The sequence below is a fragment of the Quercus lobata genome, chromosome 5 (assembly GCF_001633185.2).
Source record: "Quercus lobata isolate SW786 chromosome 5, ValleyOak3.0 Primary Assembly, whole genome shotgun sequence".
Taxonomy (NCBI): Eukaryota; Viridiplantae; Streptophyta; class Magnoliopsida; order Fagales; family Fagaceae; genus Quercus; species Quercus lobata.
Genome location: NC_044908.1, coordinates 39,946,581 through 39,964,872, shown reverse-complemented (window position 1 = coordinate 39,964,872; position 18,292 = coordinate 39,946,581). Strand labels below are relative to the sequence as shown.

Sequence of the window (18,292 nt, the reverse complement as noted above, 5' to 3'; positions counted from 1 at the left end):
AGCAAAGCAAACAGGTGTTTAGTGCTATCACAGAATTTTAGTTTGTACTACAATCACTGGATGATGTGTTGTTATGTTTGGTTTGGACTATTAAGGTTGAGGTTTATACTAGAGACCGGTCAGATTTTTCGGCTTCTTAATGAATCCTTCTTGCTAAAAAAAAAAAAAAAAAAAAAAAAAAAAAAAAAAAAAAAAAACAAGGTATAGACCTGCCAATGCCACAAACAAAGTGAGTTTCTACGACAGGTACCAAAAGGATTAAGCTTAATTTATGGACGAAAACAAAGTTTTTCTCTAAACTAATTTAGAGAGAAACTCTTCTTACTCTTCGTATATCTTTATATTAAGTGTAAAATTTGAAAATCTAATCGTTAGATTGAATTTTCTTATTATATATTTCATGCTTGCAAAATTTTAAGAAAATCAAAAATTAATTGTTATATCATCAATCAAATGTTAAAATTTTAAGTTTTTGTAATCTAAAAATGTGCATAAAAAATAAGTTTATTGATCGAATAGTAAATGATATCTAATTTGAACAAAATTTGATATGCATCTTAAGAACGTAAGAAACATGAAATTCAATGGTTAGATTTTTAAAATTCACACCCAAAAAAGAGATATATGAGAAGTTTGAAGAGCTTCTCTCTAAACTAGTTTAGATAGAAACTTTGTTTTATGCATGAGGTATATCATCATCAAAAAAAAAAAAAAAAAAAAAAAAAAAAAAAAAAAAAAAAAAAAAAGGCCAACAGATTCATTGAGCAGCCCTTATCAAAGGGCTACTAGAGTTCAATTTCTCATTCTGCATTGAGATCAACAAGAATTACTTCATTGTAATTCATTCATGCCAATAACAAACAAACAAACTTGCAGAATCAATGAAACAAGAGAATTTGTAAAATGGCTCAACTGAGGTTCACATCACTTGAAAAGCCAAGCAAGCAAAGAGGCCTGAAATGTGATACAGAACATAAATAATTACTTCCCCTGAAATATGATTATCCTCACCTCACATCAGCTTTAACGAAAACACCAACAATTCCTATAGGAAAATAGGAGAGAAGAGCAAAACAAATTAATAAAAGAGTATACCCCAAATTGAGCGTCCAAGAAAAGAGTAGATAGAACCAAAAAAGAAACCATCAAAAGACCAGTCAGCTAAACATAGAGTTAAGATTCAACTTATAGGCATCAGCTTTTGATTCTTTTAGATGGCCTACATTTTCTAGGCGGAAGGTTTTGATTTTTTGGGGATACGGTAGCCACCAACCACACAAGCATGGTCACGCTCATAAGGTTCAAGGGTAACTTGTTCAAATGGTTTGAACTGATCCTGCTTTAGCTTATTCACTTCGCTCTGAAAAACGGCCACAGCAGGTTGTGTGGAATCTATGCAGTTGGCCTGAAATGTTCAAGCAGATAACATCAATGTGAAAATTGTTACAGAAGGAAAACTTCTACTAATTTCTTAATACTGTTTCTTTGAAATTGCAAAGTATGCTTTAAAATATTAAGCTATAGACAGATCTAAAAAAATAAAAAAGGTGGTAAACCCTAATTAATCTATTGAGGATCCATAGCTGACCCCAAAAATTGGGACTAGGGGCTTGGTGTTGGCAGCAGTTGTTGTAGACAAAGATCATACAAATAAATAAACATATGTCAATTATGTCATTATAAGTCCAATTAGATCATTAGGCAACCCCATCACTAGTCTCAAAAATGTGCTTATTATTAGTCCCATCAAATTCTTTGGCAACTTCTATTACAAAAAGGAATACAAGTTCCCATCAGTTTTTCCCTATCATTTTTACATAAGTGAGCTGACCACTTAAATTTCAAGGTGACACATGGGAAAAAGGCATATACAAACCTTGATGGAAATTACAAAATGACCTCCAGCTTTCAGAAAATATGATGCATTCAAAGCGAGAATTCTTGCCTGCAAAGTGAAATATAAAGCAAACAAATTCAGATAAAGCCAACAAAGGGGCAGGCGGTAGATAACAGTCCCAGCATCTTGGCCAGAGCCATCTCCCTAAACAAGTGATCCCACAGAGAACCAGGCAAAGAAACATAACCAAACTAAAATGGTTTTACACTGTAAAAACATGTATGGGCAGATGGAACCCAATGGAACCCAATTATTGAAGCCCCACACTGAATAGCTATCATCCAGCAAAAATTTGAGGAACCAAAGCTCCAGTTCATGTACGAACTATCCATGATCAACTTGAGTGGGAGTGTGAGGGAGTCTGTCTTTCGCCACATATAACTAAGTTATCTCTCTATATACATACATAAAAGGTAGTGAGGTGTAATGTAACCCTGGCAATCCAAAATTTTAAATTCAACTTTAATGCGGACAGAATCTTCAAATTAATTTATGTAATTTGTTATTTTTGGTATTTTTATGTAATTTTCGCTATTTTAAGTTTAGGGCATTTATTTCCTCATTTTAAGGTGCTTTTAATGCTTTTTAGGTCAAATTTGATTCATGTTATGGTTAGGTATCAATTAGTAGTTATTTTATAATATATTTTCTTGTCTGTTAAATTTTATAGAGCTCTTAAATAGGCCCCTAAGTCTGTACACGTTTTTTAACAAATATTCAATCAATAAAATTCAGACTTTTGTCCTTCTTATTTTCTGATGGATTCTAGACCCTTTCTCTTTGTGGATTCAAGGAAACCATGTGGATTCAAGGAAACCTTGTGGATTCAAGGAACCCTCGTGGATTCAAGGTTATTTTCAGAAGCAAACGTGTTTGCTTCTTGACGCTTCCGCATCCTGCATTAGTTGGTATCAGAGCCTTGACTTTATCCTAGTTTGGTGGTTGACGTATGAGACGGTAGCAATTCTAGTGACAGAAAACTTAGCAAATATTACATGACATACATCTAGCACTCACAAATATCTTTGCTAAGATGCCATTGTTAGAGCATAGAAACAATAGGGATAACTGTCGCGAAGACATAACTCACGGGCAATCTATTGATAAGCAAATTTCATATAAACCCTATAAAAGAATTGCAAGTTTTAATCTTTATTTTTATAAAGAAGGTTTTCTTGATTGGTTACTTGATTTAGAGGATTTATTTGACTTTGGGAATATTTATTATAAGAGAAAAGTTGGACTCGCTTTGTATAAACTTAGTGAGTATGCCTTACGTTGGTGGGAATGAGTACAATTTGATAGAATCCGACAAGGTAAAGATAAGATTTGTTCATGGCCAAAGATGAAAAAGATGCTTGCTATCAAATTTTATCCTTTGGATTGTGAAGAAATCTTGTCATATACAATACAAGATTATTATTGGCCAAGAAGTTCATATTTAAATTATTTTGAAGAACCATATATTCCACTATTAAAGGAAGAATTATATGTTGAAGAAAATACTTTTCTTGAAGAATATGTAGAAGTCAGAGAAGAAAATATAGAGATTTTTGAGGAAATTAATGAAGGCCTTGTTATAGAAGAAGAACCTGAAATCAAGATTGTGGAGGAAATTAATGAAGACCCTATTATAGAGAAAGATCTTGAGATCGAGATAGTAGAGACCATTAAAAAGGAAATTATAGAGAAAGTTGTCAATGATCTCAATAAAGTCAAGTTAGATGATTGCAACGTTTAAGCTCCTATTATATTGGTAGGAGGCATCGAAACAAAGTATATTGATTTTATTGGGGTGGAAAGATTTGATTTGATCATTGACTCTTATTTGATGAATATTTTCAATTGCATGAAGGTCAAGGGACAAGAAGTTCAAGTTGCTCAATTGATCACTTTCAAGTTTGGTAAGAATACAAAGAAGATGAAGTATTCAAAGTATTTGTTCTCTTGGCATTGGAAGATTTCAGATTTCAACTATCAACTCGAAGACGAGTTTGTTTCAAGTGGAGGGGTTTAATGTAGGACAGAATCTTCAAATTAATTTATGTAATTTGTTATTTTTGGTATTTTTATGTAATTTTCGTTATTTTATGTTTAGGGCATTTATTTCCTTGTTTTTAGGTGTTTTTAATACTTTTTAGATCAAATTCGGTTCCTGTTATGGTTAGGTATCAATTAGGAGTCATTTTAGAATATATTTTCTTGTTTGTCAAATTTTACGAAGCCCTTAAATAGGCCCCTAAGTCTGTACACGTTTTTTAACAATTATTCAATCAACAAAATTCAGACTTTCTTCTTTCTATTTCTTGGTGGATTCCAGACCCTTTTTCCTCGTGGATTCAAGGAACCCTCGTGGATTCAAGGTTATTTTCAAAAGCAAACGTGTTTTGTTTCTTGTTTTCTAGAAGTAGACATATTCTACTTCTTAACACTTCCGCATCCCGCATCAAACTTTGATTTTTAGCATTAAATTTACAAGATATAAGAGAGAACAAAACACCACTCTGATTGTTAATATATAGACATAAGAAAAGCATTTAATAACTCTCTTTTTTAAAGTGACAATCATTTAATTACTCTCGAACAAGAAAAAGAACCACAAACATAAAGTATTCATAATATCAGATTCAGAAAAAAGAACCATACAGGGAAATGAGAAAAAAATAGTATGCTAACAACAATTCAATAAAATGGAGTTGGCTACCAATGTGAAATGAGAAGACACACAAGAATTTATGGGCAAAAACTTATGTATAGTTCCTTAGGTGTTTTACTCTAGGTTCCCCAATTAAATCTAACCATTTGCCTTACTGGCCAATGCACTTCCTTGTGTATCAGCTTCCAAGGCCAAAAGTTCAATTTAATTATAGAACCTAAGCTACATCACTAAGAAGTTGTACTAAGTTTACCCATTAGTTATATATTTAGTGATGTTAGGGCTACCACAAATTTTACACCCTACAAATTGATCTCTCAACATTTTAGCACAAGACCAAAAAGTAACTAAAAAATTATATTTCATATGTGGTCGATGTAGCACCAATCACAATCACTGTCATGTTACAGTTTGTAAGCAATTTGTAGTAAAATTGGTAGTAGTTTTAGCATTTTCCTATTATATAAACAATGTGGACTCTGACACCCCTGAGTTTGACTAGTACAAGGAAATTTAGCCATAAATGCATCTTTGAGCACAGTAAGAAACATGCAATTAAAATATAAGAACATAAAATGAGAAATATATATATATATATATATATATAGAGAGAGAGAGAGAGAGAGAATTTCTATCCAAAAAAAAAAAAATTATAGGAGCATCTGAACTTGAGCTTGCATCACCCATAACATCATCATGAGGAGGAATGGCCCGAGTAACTCATCATTTGCTCATGATAGTATACTAGATTAAAAAAAGAAAAAGAAAAAGAAAAAGCTATATATTTGAGCAGATATGATAACAATAAATAAAAAAGACTTCATAACAGCATCAGAAACTCGAGCTGACATCACCCTATTATGTCTTGAAGGGGAATCCGAGTAACTCATCATATGCATCATAATATAAAACAAGATACAAAATTTGAAAAATGAAAATAGCAATTGTAACACAATCATAAAGCTTAGGTTTCTTAAATGCCTTTTTAATTTTCCAGAAGAGAACAAAAAGGAAGTATCATTGGGATACCAATAAATAAAGGTGGAGGTGAGGTTGTGGGTTCAAGTCCCATGGATGTGTGTATAACTTAGTAATAAAAAAATACCGTTCAAATAAGATCTCCCAAGGTCCCATTAAGAAGTTAGTATGATTGAGATCCCCCATTAAAGAATGAAGACAGAAAAAACAAATACAAAACACATGCATCCCAACCCCAAACAGCATATAAAGTAGTTCTAAAAAAGTTCCAAACAAGAACCATACATACATATATATATATATATATATAAATCAATAGAAACTCTATCAAAAAGAGAAGAAACTCAAGTACACAGGGACTCATGCAGTATACTATAAAGAACTACAATCTAAAATTCATATGGAAATAAGGACCATCTTCTGCTAAGACAAAATTTAATTTTTTCTTAAATGCATGAAAAGCAATTGAAAAGATAGTTGATCAAGGAACTAGAGCAGTAGTTATTAACAGAAACATAGAACCCAGCAAAAGAAATAGATGACAGAAACAAGGAACAAAGCACATGCACTGATGCATGTCCATGGGAAATTTCACATGCATTACTAAAGAAAGTGCTCTTGCCACCACTTTAACATTATGGTGCTATCCCCTTTTATCAATTTGAATATTAGAGGACGAATTGAACATGAAACATGCAAGGAAGTGATGAATAAACCTGATCTGGTTGAGCAACATCAGAAAATATCACATCCACCATGCCTACCAACATTCGGTACTTTGAAGGATGTCGAGCATCTTCAATGATTGGGATAACATTTGTACGCTTCTTTGCCATGTTAACCAAGTCTCTACCACTTCTATGAGAAAACTCCACAGCATAAACAACTCCAGACTACAGGTAAGGAGCAAAAGTTCTAATCAAGTCTTTTCAATTAATAAACTTTTTCTTCTAAGAAAGAATTATTTTGACGGCAATCTAAGAGACCCAATAAATAAAAATATACTACTATTTTATAAAGATCACTTACAGGGCCAACAATGTCAGACACATGAGAGACGGTGGTTCCAGAAGCAGCCCCAAGATAGAGAACCCGAGCACCGGGTTTCTTCATTTTAGATATTAAAACGTAGAGAAAAGAGTTTGGTTATGGACAGATTTAAAATCATTATATCACAAAGAATTGAAGCACAAAAGTGAAATAAAATTAAGAAATCAAGGAGAAACTCACAATCCATATTTCATCAATACCACCAAGAATGGCAGCAGCCAATTTTGAACGAAATGGGTTCCAAATCCTGTATTCAACTTTTGTTCCGTCTTCATTCTGTGAAGGAAAGTAAAATTCTTAAAGTCCATAGATCTATACTAACAAATATTTAACAACTATGAACACAAAATTTAATGGTTGGCATAAAAGCAATGGTCTAGAGATGCTGCAAGGTATGATTTCATGATTAACCAATAAATTACAGACAAAACACTTTTTCAAGTACATTATATAAATTTCCTTTCACACAGCCAGGGGTTGACATTGAACCAACTTATTTTCTTTCTTTCTGTGCAAATATGGTGCTTTCTGCATATTCTTAGCATCACCCAGCATATATTTAAGTTCCAGCCCACCTTTCCTAGAAAAGGTTAGTTAAAACTAAGAGTTATACTCAATAAAACACTAGCCCCATTACTTATACAAAACTTAATTATTACTAAGCACTTGATAATCTCGAAACACATATTCAAGAAATTCTGCACTACATTGATGTAACTGCAAACCTATTAAGAAAACGCTTTATGCTTTGAAAAACAAGCAAACTTACAATATAATTGCAGCAAGTCAAACATTTGATGATCACAAGAATAATTAATTAATCAAAAGCACATGAAAAGATAAGTGTTGCACTAAATTGACCTGCAGAGATATCCTTTTCTCATTGTAGACAGCTTCACCAGGGACCAAATTCTTAGTAATAATAGCATCTTCTTTACCCTTTGCAATGAATACTCCTTCATGTCTATGAGGCTCAACGATAACCTTGCTTCCACCTTTCATTCCACCTCTGCCTCCTCCCCGGCCTCTTCCACCACCTCGGCCACCACGTCCACCACCACGGCCTCTCATGGCACCACCTTTATCAAAGCCTCTTCCACCTCCACCTCCACCTCCACCTCCACCACCTCTGCCTCTACCTCTCCCTCCATCACTCCTACCCCTGAATCCACCACCACCACCACCACGACCTGCACAAGATCACCCAAAATCCAGCTCAAAGTTAACAATGCCTCGTATATGGTGAAAACTAAAAGAAATCAAGATGTTAAAAAATGAAAGCTTTCCCTTTTTCTGATGAAAAAATGGACAATAATATATATAAATTATGTTAAAGAAAAAGAATTTTAATGCCATCCTCACAGCCACAGTTGTCAAAACAAAAATCATCTAATGAATTGATTCTTTTTTCTTTTTTATTATTAGTATTGTGTATCTCAACACGTATCTTACTTTGTACAACGCATGAAAATCTAAAAAAATTAAAAATATAAATCAATATTTGGGTTTCTTTGCCCATGACTCTGTTTTCACAAACTCACTCGTTATATAGCCCTCATGTTAATAAGAAAGCGTAATAACAGACAAACTGGGTCTAACATTTTTTTGTTGTTTTAGGCAAATGTATAAGCTTTCTCAGAAAAGAAAAAGTACAGGGAAAATAAGAAGAAGATAGGATTTATGGGTTTTGTTTGTTACCTCGAGGGGGTCTCATTTCTGCTGTGACTTTGAAGGAAATGTGAGACAGTTGGGGGTTAAGGAAACTTATATCAGCGGACCTCTTACTCTTACAATGGAAACATATACGTAAGGTTTTTCATAGGCGTTTGACGCGCTGTATTTTGCAGTGGATTCACATTTTATTTTTTTAAGCAGTTATTGTACACAAAAAAAAAAAAAAAAATTCATGGAAATAAAAATAGGAAATACTATAGCCACACAAATTGTTTTGGGCAACTTACAGTAAATTCACTTATGATTAGACCAGTATTTAATTTTATCTGCACAAATTTACAATAAACTCACTAGTGGTTAGATTTGTTTTTTACTTTGCATACTAGTGTTTAAAACTTAACACTTTACTCATCTGAGCAGAGCCGGCCCAACCTAATTTGGGACCTAAAGCAAAAGATTTATGCAGGGCCTTTTATATATAAATATTAATTAAATAAAATTATTTAATATTAATCAAATTGAGGTTAATTTGATGTATTAAATACATAATTTAATGAATAATCTATATATCTATATAAAACCGAAGCCTCTGCTAGCACCACAATTTTCCACGTCAGCACAATATTTAAAAAATAAAAATAAAAACATTATAACACCTCAAAACCCTAGCAACCTTACCCCTCTCTCAAGTTAAAAAATATAAAACCATAGTTTCTGCAAACTCTCTCTCTCCAAACGTAAATATCAAATTCAATCCCTTTAATTTCTCTTTATATTTTTTAGGCTTCTATAGAGTTATAGTGAGTTATGCTGATTTTGTTTTTTGTATATGTGTGTATAGATGGTCATAATACTCCGTTATTCCAAGAGAAGTTTGTGTTTTCATTAATTGAAGGCCTTAGAGAGATAAGTGGTGCAGTTTGGAAAAGCAATACAAAAGACGATTTCATTGGCAGCAGAAAGTAATTACTTTGTCTCATATTTTTGTTTTTTGAATTGATTTTGTGTGCTTTTTAGACCCTTTTGGATCAATTTTGTTAATTGGGTGTTTTTTTTTTTTTATAGGGTCCAATTGGGGAAAGTTCTTTCAAAGGGCTATGACAACCGCACTTGGTGTCTGTATACTAATAATGGGGGGTAAGTACTATAAATTACTAACCCTTTTAAGTGTATTAGTTAGAATTATTTTCAAATGATTGTACCAATAAAAGTGAATGTGTATAAATTTTGTTTAACTATCCCGTGCATCGCACGGGTTAGCGACTAGTACTAACTAAAACTCAGGTTAATTTCATATACAGAGTTGAATATCATAGTTGAAAAATTAATTTAACAAAAAGAAAAAAAAATTAAAAAGAAAATTAATTTATCTAGATATATAACGATACATAGTTAATTACATTTATAATCTAATTTATAATCTATGTTATTAATTAATGTGCGGTTTTGTAGTAGATTAGTTTACAAATATTAAAGTTTCAAACTATTGGGAGAGATTAATCATCTGATTCAATCCAAAAAAAAAAAAAAATCATCTAATGATTTAACACATTTGCAAATTTTTTTAAAAGCCTTGTTAGAAATATAAAAGGAAAATGCTAAAGGTACTATAAAATGTTCACAATATAATGTGACAATAACAATGATTGATAAGCTTTAATAATGTAATTAATGAATATTTAAAATACTTTTTTGTGATTGGTAACATGTCAATTTGTAAATCTATAGTAAAATTTATGATATCCCTAACATCACTAATAATAAAAAGTGCACAACAATTTTAAAAAAATCATATTTTTTATAAAAATTTAGGCATTTTACAATGGGATGAGAGCCTTTTTTTGTAAAGGGTAAATATTTTTTTGTGGTGGGGCCCTAGGCCTAAGTTGCCTAGGCCTTGGGCTAGCCCTGCACTTGAGGTTTGCTCGATTAGAACTTCATTATCTACTTTTATTAAAAATAAGGGTAAATATATATATTTTTACTTTTCTCTTATATCTCTCTCCTCCCAAAACAAAATATCACATAAAAAATAAAAAATAAAAAAGAAAAAGAAATAAGATCTAAAAGCAAATTTGCAAAATTGTAAAGTTCTGGTTAAAGAACACACCATCTCTTGGTATGAACATTCTTGAGTAATCCAAATAAAAATTCCATATTCACACATATCCAAAAAACAATTTGCAAACTACACTTATATACATAAAATAACCTTAAATTTAAAAAAAAAAATCCTACACCTTTAGAAACTCACACACAAACAACCATCACCACCATGCCAATCTCAAATCCATGGCCAATCCACTGCCGATCTCAGTTTCCACCTTTCTCTCTCTTCAATCTCAACCAAGGAACCCATGGCCAAAGCTTCACTTGGTTTGTTGTCTTCTCTCTCTCTCTCTCTCTTTCCTCATCTCACACACACACACACACACACACACCCAAATAGTAGCCACTACTTATCTCAGATCGGACTACGATGACTTCATTTTTGTTTTGTGGGTCTCTTCTTCTTTTTTTTCTTTTTTCTTTTTGTAGTTTTTTGGGTTATGGGCTTATCTGATTTTGGCGTGGTAGTGGTGGTTGATTTGATTTTGGCGGTGGTTGTGTGTTGTCATTTGCAATTGGTTATGGGTTTCAAAGGTGGTTATGGTGACTATTGGTGGACGAGAGAGAGAGAGAGAGACAACAGAGAAAGACAAATCTGGGCATTTTGATAAAGATGTCAAATGATGAAGAAATTTTTTTGGATTTTTGGTTAATAGTTTCTACGAATTAGAGCCAACTTATGCAAACTATATTAGAAAGGAGATGGGAAAGAAGGCTAGGCTTAACTTTACTTTCGTTCAATTAAGTTACAAATTTATTCAATTCAGGTCTTTTGTCTAATTTTGTTAAAAATTTACCATTAAAAAAAATATTTTTCTTAAATGAAAAAAAATCTATAAAAATAATGAAATAATTTATAGATTTTTTATGTAAGTAAAAAAAATCTTTTTTCATTAGTTAATTGCATACTTAATGGTGATTTTTTTTTAATAAAAAATTTAGATGAAATCTCAAAATTCTTAGATAATTAAAATAATACAACAAAAAGCTAATAAATGAAAATTATCATCATCATGTTTGATGTAATATAGCATATATTATTGTTTGTATATGAAGGCTAGTTCTTTTCTCAAATGCATGTATTGCTTACTAAATTTCTCACAATGCTTATTACTGTTGTTTCTATAGGACGATTTTTTAAAAAATTAAAATTGATGAAATCCTACTTAAGATTAATTATGTCACAAAAAATCAAGTAATTAACTATTATCAATTGTAAAAGAGATGCGAATAAAACTTAAATACAAGAACTTAATTAGTAACTTTGCATCTCAAAGGGTAATAAGAACGATTTTTAAACAAAAAATTTTAATAACTATTATATAATTGATATTTAAATATTAAAAATTTCACTTAAATTTATTGCCTTATCCCTAGGCATTAATTAAAAATATTGAGCCAACCTTCTACGCATGCGCGTGTCATGTGTGTGTGTGTGTGTGAGGGGGAGGGTGTTCTTTGTATTATGTTATGTAAAGCAACAAGGCTTTGAGGGTATCTAAGAATGGGTTTTGGCTTGGATCCAATGCTCTAGTATACTAGATCCGAGACAATTTGGATACATGTCTAAAATTAACCACACGTCTATATTGTGTTTTATCTAATTCTCTGAAGTAGAATACCGTAGATTTACTCTCCAAGTACAAAAAACCATATATGATATATTCTTGAGTTATGAAAATTGGACCATATATAAAATTGGGCCAACGTTGAAGGGAGGAGAAAATACACAATCAAAGAAAATCTTATTTGGCTAAGTGAAAATTTTCCGGGCTTGATTGTTGGCTATATTTTCTACTCTAGGAATACAAAAACAAGTGGAGGATAAGGTTGACTCAATACAATTGTAAGACCTAAGGTGATAAACTGATAATTGATAACTTTAAATGATCATTTTTTATATTTAAATATCACTTAAATAATACCAAAAAAAAAAAAAAATTTGAGGAAGACTCAAAATAACATTAGTAGACGTAATTAAAAATGACTTGTTAATTAAGGAAATAACAAAAAGTAGGACTTCAAATATAATAGAATGAGGGAAAACAATACATGTGGCCTACCTTAACTTATTTGTTGAGGGTCCCCAACAATTTGAGATTTTTAAGGCCAAAATAACATTAGTTGTTGTTATTGTTGTAAAATGCATTATTATTACTTTTTTAAAAATTCTATTATTATTACTTTTTAATATCACCAATTCACTTGCCATAATATTTTTTTAGAATGAAGTTACTACAAATTTGACTGCAAAAAACTTACAAATTAATGTAACAATGAGTGTGATTGGTGACATATTAACAAGCTAATAAATTATTATTTCAATTACTTCTTGTGATTAGTGACATATCAATTTGTAAGATATATATAACCAAATTTGTAATATTTCTAGCACTACTCAATCTTTTGGGCATTAAAAATGTTGGAGGAAAAGCTGTGTAACTCCTTTTTTTTTTTTTTTTTTTTTTTTTTTTTTTTTTAATAAAAAAAATCACTTGTTATCCCATACATTTAGAGGCAAACTTTAGTAGGAGCCCTACCCCAAGAACTAAAGCCTAGGACCGGCTGGGGCATAACAAAGCCAGTCTTTATGCTTACTTTAGTAAAATTACTCCTAAAATGGAAGCCAAGGCAATGATCTTGCACTCACTAAGACTATGTGTTGGTTTGAAGGAAGTCAATGCCCCATACTCTACACGTAAGTGTATTTGGGTTGTAGATCGAAAGATAAAGGAGAGAAAGATAACTAAAATTAAAAATAAAAATAAAAAATAAAATATTATTTTACTATTTTTGTTATAAATTATAAATTAATAATTAATTACGAGAATATAAAAATAATTTCAAAAAAAAAATTCAATAAATTTCAAGGATATAAGAGTAATTAAATAATTTTATGGAGTTGGAGCAATTTTTTTTTTTTTTTTTTAATTTGTGGTATCACTCGAAACCATTTCATTTCGATTTAGAATCCACATTTCCTTTATCTCTCCTCTTTAATTTACTTCTAACCAAACGAAGAAAAAAGAATTTTTTTTTCTCCTCCCTTCTCTCCCATTCCCTCCAACCAAACATGAACTACAAGAAAATAGTGCAATTAACAACACGTAATTCTTGAGTCACTCAACACAAACACCATGAGTGATACCTGATTCCCATTACAAAATGCATGATGTATACATATGATCTCATTATTTGCCCTATCTCACTCTACCACAGCCAACTTCATTCTTTAAGTGCGCCTTGTTCTCTCAAAGCAAATCAACCACCCTTGCATACCAGTCACTATATAATACCCTTCACGAGCACGAGCCATAGCAGGTTGAGAAAGGAATTAGTTTAAAATGGCAGCGATTAGATCGTATGCTTATCTAGCCTACTTTCTAGTTTTCCTAAGCTGGGGATTTTGCAGTGCTCATAGACCAGTTCTCACTTTCAAGGATGAACTAGTAGCTGATAAACCAGGTGGTCTTGGCATCCAAAAAAGATTTGAAGGAATATGGTCAATGGTCATGGGGAAATGGTGGTGGTGGTGGCAGCATTGGGTTTAGTCCAAGTGGGATTAGTGGTACTATCTTTGGTCCTCGTAGTGGTCAGGGTTCTGGGGTTGGTGTAGATGCTGGACCTGGTGGTTCTGGGGGTCAAGCTAGTGGTTCAGCTGGAGGTGGAACTAGTAGTACTGGTTCTGGTTCTAGTTCTGACAGTGGAAAAGTTAAAGGTCATGAAGGTTCTAGCAATGGTGCAGACAGTGGTTCTGGTTCTTCTGGTAGTGGTTTTGACACTGGGTCTAGAAGTGGTGGTGGTTATGTGAGTTGGGGGACAATCCCATTGGTAGGTCTTCCTGGTTTTGGCTCTGGATTGGATGGCCCACCGCTATGCACATTAGTGAGTCTTCTTGAATTTGGTTCAATTAAACTGTACGTTGATTGTGGGAACTATACACCTGTGTTTGGTTCAATTAAGGTCCATGATGGTGAGGATCTTAGTGGCCTAAAGGGTTCACTCATGGAAGCACTGGCAAGGATTCAGGACATAATTAATCATCACCATGATCAAAAGCACACTACTACTGAGGATGCCATAGCCCCAGAGTCAGGGTAGTCGGACCAGGGGCTAGCTAGCTAGGCCTCTCAGCAAATAATTTAACCAAAATAAGTGTGTCAGCTAAACATAACTATTAACTATTGTAAGCATTAACTGCTGTTTATCTCTTAATAAAATCTTCAAACCATGTTTTTACTATACATCCAACAGATGATTGAATATTATAGTTTCTAAAATCTAATCATTTAAAAATGAAATATTGTAAATCCTTATAAATTACAGTACGTTTGAAAAAAAAAAAAAAAAAAAAAAAAAACCCAATAAATTTCTGAATTAAATTAAAGCAAACATCTGAGTCGATTGTTGGATGAATTACAACATACCTCCCCTAGATATTTAGACCTATGTTACTTGAAATCCGAAATTTTAAATCACATGTTTCTTAAGGTAAGGTGTAATCCTAAAAGCATGTTGTAAGATAACAGGACAACAGTCAATATGCCCACACCTACATTTACGCTATGTGTAAATTGTTTGGTCCTCTTAAATCAATTGCCACTTAAATTACTTTAATTAGTAACCATTTAGCCTAGGATCATAAAGATTAGCTTTAGAAGAAAAAGAAATAGTACAAGAAGCAGTCCTTTCCTTCTTGAAAAAGGGTGTCTAGTGTAAACTTATGTATCAGGCATGAATTATTGGACACGGGTGAAACTACCAAACAATTTAAAGAAAGCCTTTTAAAGTTCTAAATATTCATTTGGTGGAAAGAGCAAAAAATGATGTAATAAGTCTACTTACACAATAAATTTTGCAACTTTTTCATAATTGTTAAGTTGGCAAGTTGTCTGGTGTACAATAATCATAATGTTAGAGGTAAATTCATGTAAAAGTGATATTGTACCAATCGCAATTTTCCACCTTAACAAGTTGTGAAATTTATTGGGTCTCTAGCATTATTTCAATTAAAACTAACATGATGTAGTCCTTCCTTTTTTCATCAAACATGAACTATTAACACATTTCTAGAACATTGGCATTATTACAAAACAGTTTGATTATCAGCTTGCAAAATCTCAGATATTTTCTTCCCCAGGGACAGCAGCATTTTCTGCCCAATTTGCTGCACTTCCAGTGCGTGGAATGCTAGGGAGCCTTGTGTACAAGTCCACCTGAAACATGACTCCACAAATGAGGCCATTGTCATCTTCACAAGCAGTTGCTCGAACCTTGTAAAGTGGATGATCAAAGCTTGTAAGCCCACTTCCATTCATGAAAATGCACCCTGTTATGCCATGCATTAGCCATTAGGAAAAACCACTTTTCAGCTTATCAAAATAGCACATGTAGCTTATAGCTGTAGAGGAAAGAACTTTACAAAACTTAAGAATTCATGAAATGACTGTTACAAGATATCATTTAAGTTTGGTTGAGATTATTTTTTTAGTAATTTCCTTGAGTTTTTAATTGCTAGGAGCTACCAAAGAGAGCAATATGCAAAAAAGAGTGAGCTGAACTAACCAGGAGGAAAAGGTGCACAAGATTTTCCACAGGCCTCTCTTGTAATATTGAGATCATTGCAGCAAACCAAGGATCCATCACCGGTTATTCCCCAATGAAGTTCTATGCATCCTTCACGATCCTAAAAATGGTAGCAACAATTACTAGCATTGTCACATAATATTTTTCTCTTTAGTATCTAGCATTTCTTATTACAAAGGGTGTGCTGCCTTGGACATCTCATGCGAAGCTAAGGACTCCAATGTGAATTAAACATTCCGACCCCCAAAAAAGTGATTCAAGCGTCATACAATGGCATTTAATAGAAATTATAGCATAGCATCCATCATCGCAAACGATGATAAGTCATTATTGTTCCCTTTGCATTTAAAATTTGGTGATGACCATGTTTTTTATGGTCTGTCTTTGTCAGAGATTAACTTTCATTTCATTGTTCAAGTACAATGCAGTGATTCTACTAGAGAAATTATTCTATACTTTGGAGAAACACTCCTCTCACGTAATAGAAGATCTCACTAATAAAATTCATGATAGGATCCATCATTCATGTAAGAGAAGAGGAAACATCACTCGAAAGTGTTGTACAAGCATATACATGCTAGGTCCAAAACATTGACAATGTCATGTTCAGAGTTAAACAAAGTTGAATAGAAAACAAGGTAAGTTGATATTGTAGAAAAATTCCAAAATGAATCGCTATATATAAATATAATTTATGTAACCTAGTTCTAGTGTTGTTAAAGTTAATCTACAAACCAATACAAATTAAGTATTATAGGCTTGAACTCACCCGGGCTATAAAAAGTGTTCCAGATCTAGCATCAAAGAGAATGAATGCAAATTTTCCTTCAAGATCTTTAATGACTTGATCAGATGGGTAGGGTGCTCGATCTCTTAGAACCTTATAAACTTCAACTATAACCATGGCATCTGTGGCTTGTCTTGAAAGACCATAATGTCGTCTTAGTTCAGTTGTGTTCTCTAGAGCCCCAGTAATAATGCAGAAGATATCATCTGTGACTACAATAGACCTTATAACATAGAAATGAGCCAGTTAATTTAGTGCACTTAAATTTATTTTATACTCCCTTTTTTTTATAAATAATTCAATAGTTACAATGGGTATAGGAAATTTGAACTTAGATATCTCCATTGAAAACACCAAAAGTTATCAGTTGAGCTATAAAATTTTTGGCATACTTATTTTTAAAGTTTCAGATAATTTGACAATCTCTAGCAAAACTTCAAGCTTGCTTTTATAAGGTTAACTCTTTTTTTTTTTGAGAAGCTTACAAGGTTAACTTCTATTTTCAAAAGCAAGAAAAGCACTCTATCATTGTTTTGTATAAGCATTTTCCATTAACTACGTCACCGTGTAATTTTAATTGAATTGAAAGGTTTTCAAAAGTATATAGTTTAATTTGAAATCAGCCTTAAGTTATGAGGTTGAAAATGTAACTTTCTCAATCTAATTTTTCAAAACTCCTTATAAAATTGATGATTTGATGTGATAAGGTGACACTGTTGGTCCTTATAAAGATTTCAATAAAGCCTCTTCCATGGATTTTACCATCCCAATTTGGTAGCAACTATATTTGTAAAATAATAAATCTAGTGACATAAAATTTTTATAATTTTTTTTTTCATAATGATGACAAATTAAGTTAGTGTAAAATAAAAGTAGTGTCGATGGTGAGCTTTTATAAAAGTGATTTACAGCCATCAATCATAATTTACCAAACTTACCACCTTAGCAAATGTTGAATGTTGAATTTTTTTTTTTTGGTTGATAATAATAGCAATATTGTTATGTAATACCTGGGCTGTGATGGACTTTCATTTTCATGTGATGAAGCCATAAAATTCCAATTTGCAAGGCTGTAAACCGTGGAGTCTGGCCACAATGACCGAACAATATCAACTATATCTTGCCGGGATTTCATAGTTTCTAACCCCATTGAAGGAAGCTTCAGCTCCTCTGGTGGGTTCCCTATTGCTTTCTCAAAAACAGCCAACATTTTCAAGCAAAATTTCAAAAACAGCTATTGCTCTGAATAGAAACTAATACATATACTTCGGTGAATTAAATAGAGGTGAGCTTCATAGATGCTTTTATATTTCTTCTTATTATTTTTACTTTTTTATACTTATCATTATTTGTTGTAGTACTTGAATCAAAGTTTGCTACCTCACAAGAGTGCTGTGTTGGTAGTAATGCATGTGGCAGCTGCAAGGTTTGCTCGAGTGATACGTGTAACGTGCAAGTGTCTAACCAAGGTTGCTGTGCCTGTGACACGCAGCATGCATAGTGCCAAAACCAAAAGTCTCTTGTTTATGCTTCAGGATCAGGAGGTGTCTGTTAA

The 18,292-nt window shown here is 32.4% G+C and overlaps 3 protein-coding genes and 2 non-coding genes across 6 annotated transcripts; 1 reads left to right on the top strand and 4 right to left on the bottom strand.

Annotated features, from left to right (window-relative positions):
• Positions 1–904: 904 nt before the first annotated feature.
• Positions 905–8,411, bottom strand: LOC115993148 (probable mediator of RNA polymerase II transcription subunit 36b). 2 transcript variants are annotated; one of them, XM_031117438.1, is made up of 8 exons: positions 8,280–8,411; positions 7,443–7,771; positions 6,762–6,857; positions 6,561–6,638; positions 6,248–6,424; positions 1,877–1,945; positions 1,224–1,405; positions 905–1,045 (listed from the first exon to the last, which is right to left on the bottom strand). In XM_031117438.1, the coding sequence occupies exons 1-7, from the start codon at positions 8,293–8,295 to the stop codon at positions 1,229–1,231; spliced, it is 942 nt and encodes a 313-aa protein (XP_030973298.1). In that variant the 5' UTR covers positions 8,296–8,411; the 3' UTR covers positions 905–1,045; positions 1,224–1,228. The 2 variants fall into 2 exon arrangements, with proteins under 2 accessions (XP_030973298.1, XP_030973297.1); XM_031117437.1 differs by having other exon boundaries at positions 905–1,405.
• On the bottom strand, positions 5,211–5,286 carry LOC115993432. Its single transcript, XR_004092972.1, has one exon. It is a non-coding gene; the product is annotated as a small nucleolar RNA snoR60 (small nucleolar RNA).
• LOC115993430 lies at positions 5,381–5,452 on the bottom strand. The gene has a single exon (XR_004092970.1). It is a non-coding gene; the product is annotated as a small nucleolar RNA snoR60 (small nucleolar RNA).
• A 4,572-nt stretch (positions 8,412–12,983) lies between the features above and the next one.
• On the top strand, positions 12,984–14,465 carry LOC115990452 (putative glycine-rich cell wall structural protein 1). The gene is made up of 2 exons (XM_031114287.1): positions 12,984–13,062; positions 13,852–14,465. The coding sequence occupies exons 1-2, from the start codon at positions 12,984–12,986 to the stop codon at positions 14,463–14,465; spliced, it is 693 nt and encodes a 230-aa protein (XP_030970147.1).
• Positions 14,466–14,819: 354 nt separating this feature from the next.
• On the bottom strand, positions 14,820–18,057 carry LOC115991448 (stem-specific protein TSJT1-like). Its single transcript, XM_031115139.1, has 4 exons — positions 17,748–18,057; positions 16,720–16,960; positions 15,930–16,050; positions 14,820–15,693 (listed from the first exon to the last, which is right to left on the bottom strand). The coding sequence occupies exons 1-4, from the start codon at positions 17,945–17,947 to the stop codon at positions 15,485–15,487; spliced, it is 771 nt and encodes a 256-aa protein (XP_030970999.1). The 5' UTR covers positions 17,948–18,057; the 3' UTR covers positions 14,820–15,484.
• Positions 18,058–18,292: the final 235 nt, after the last annotated feature.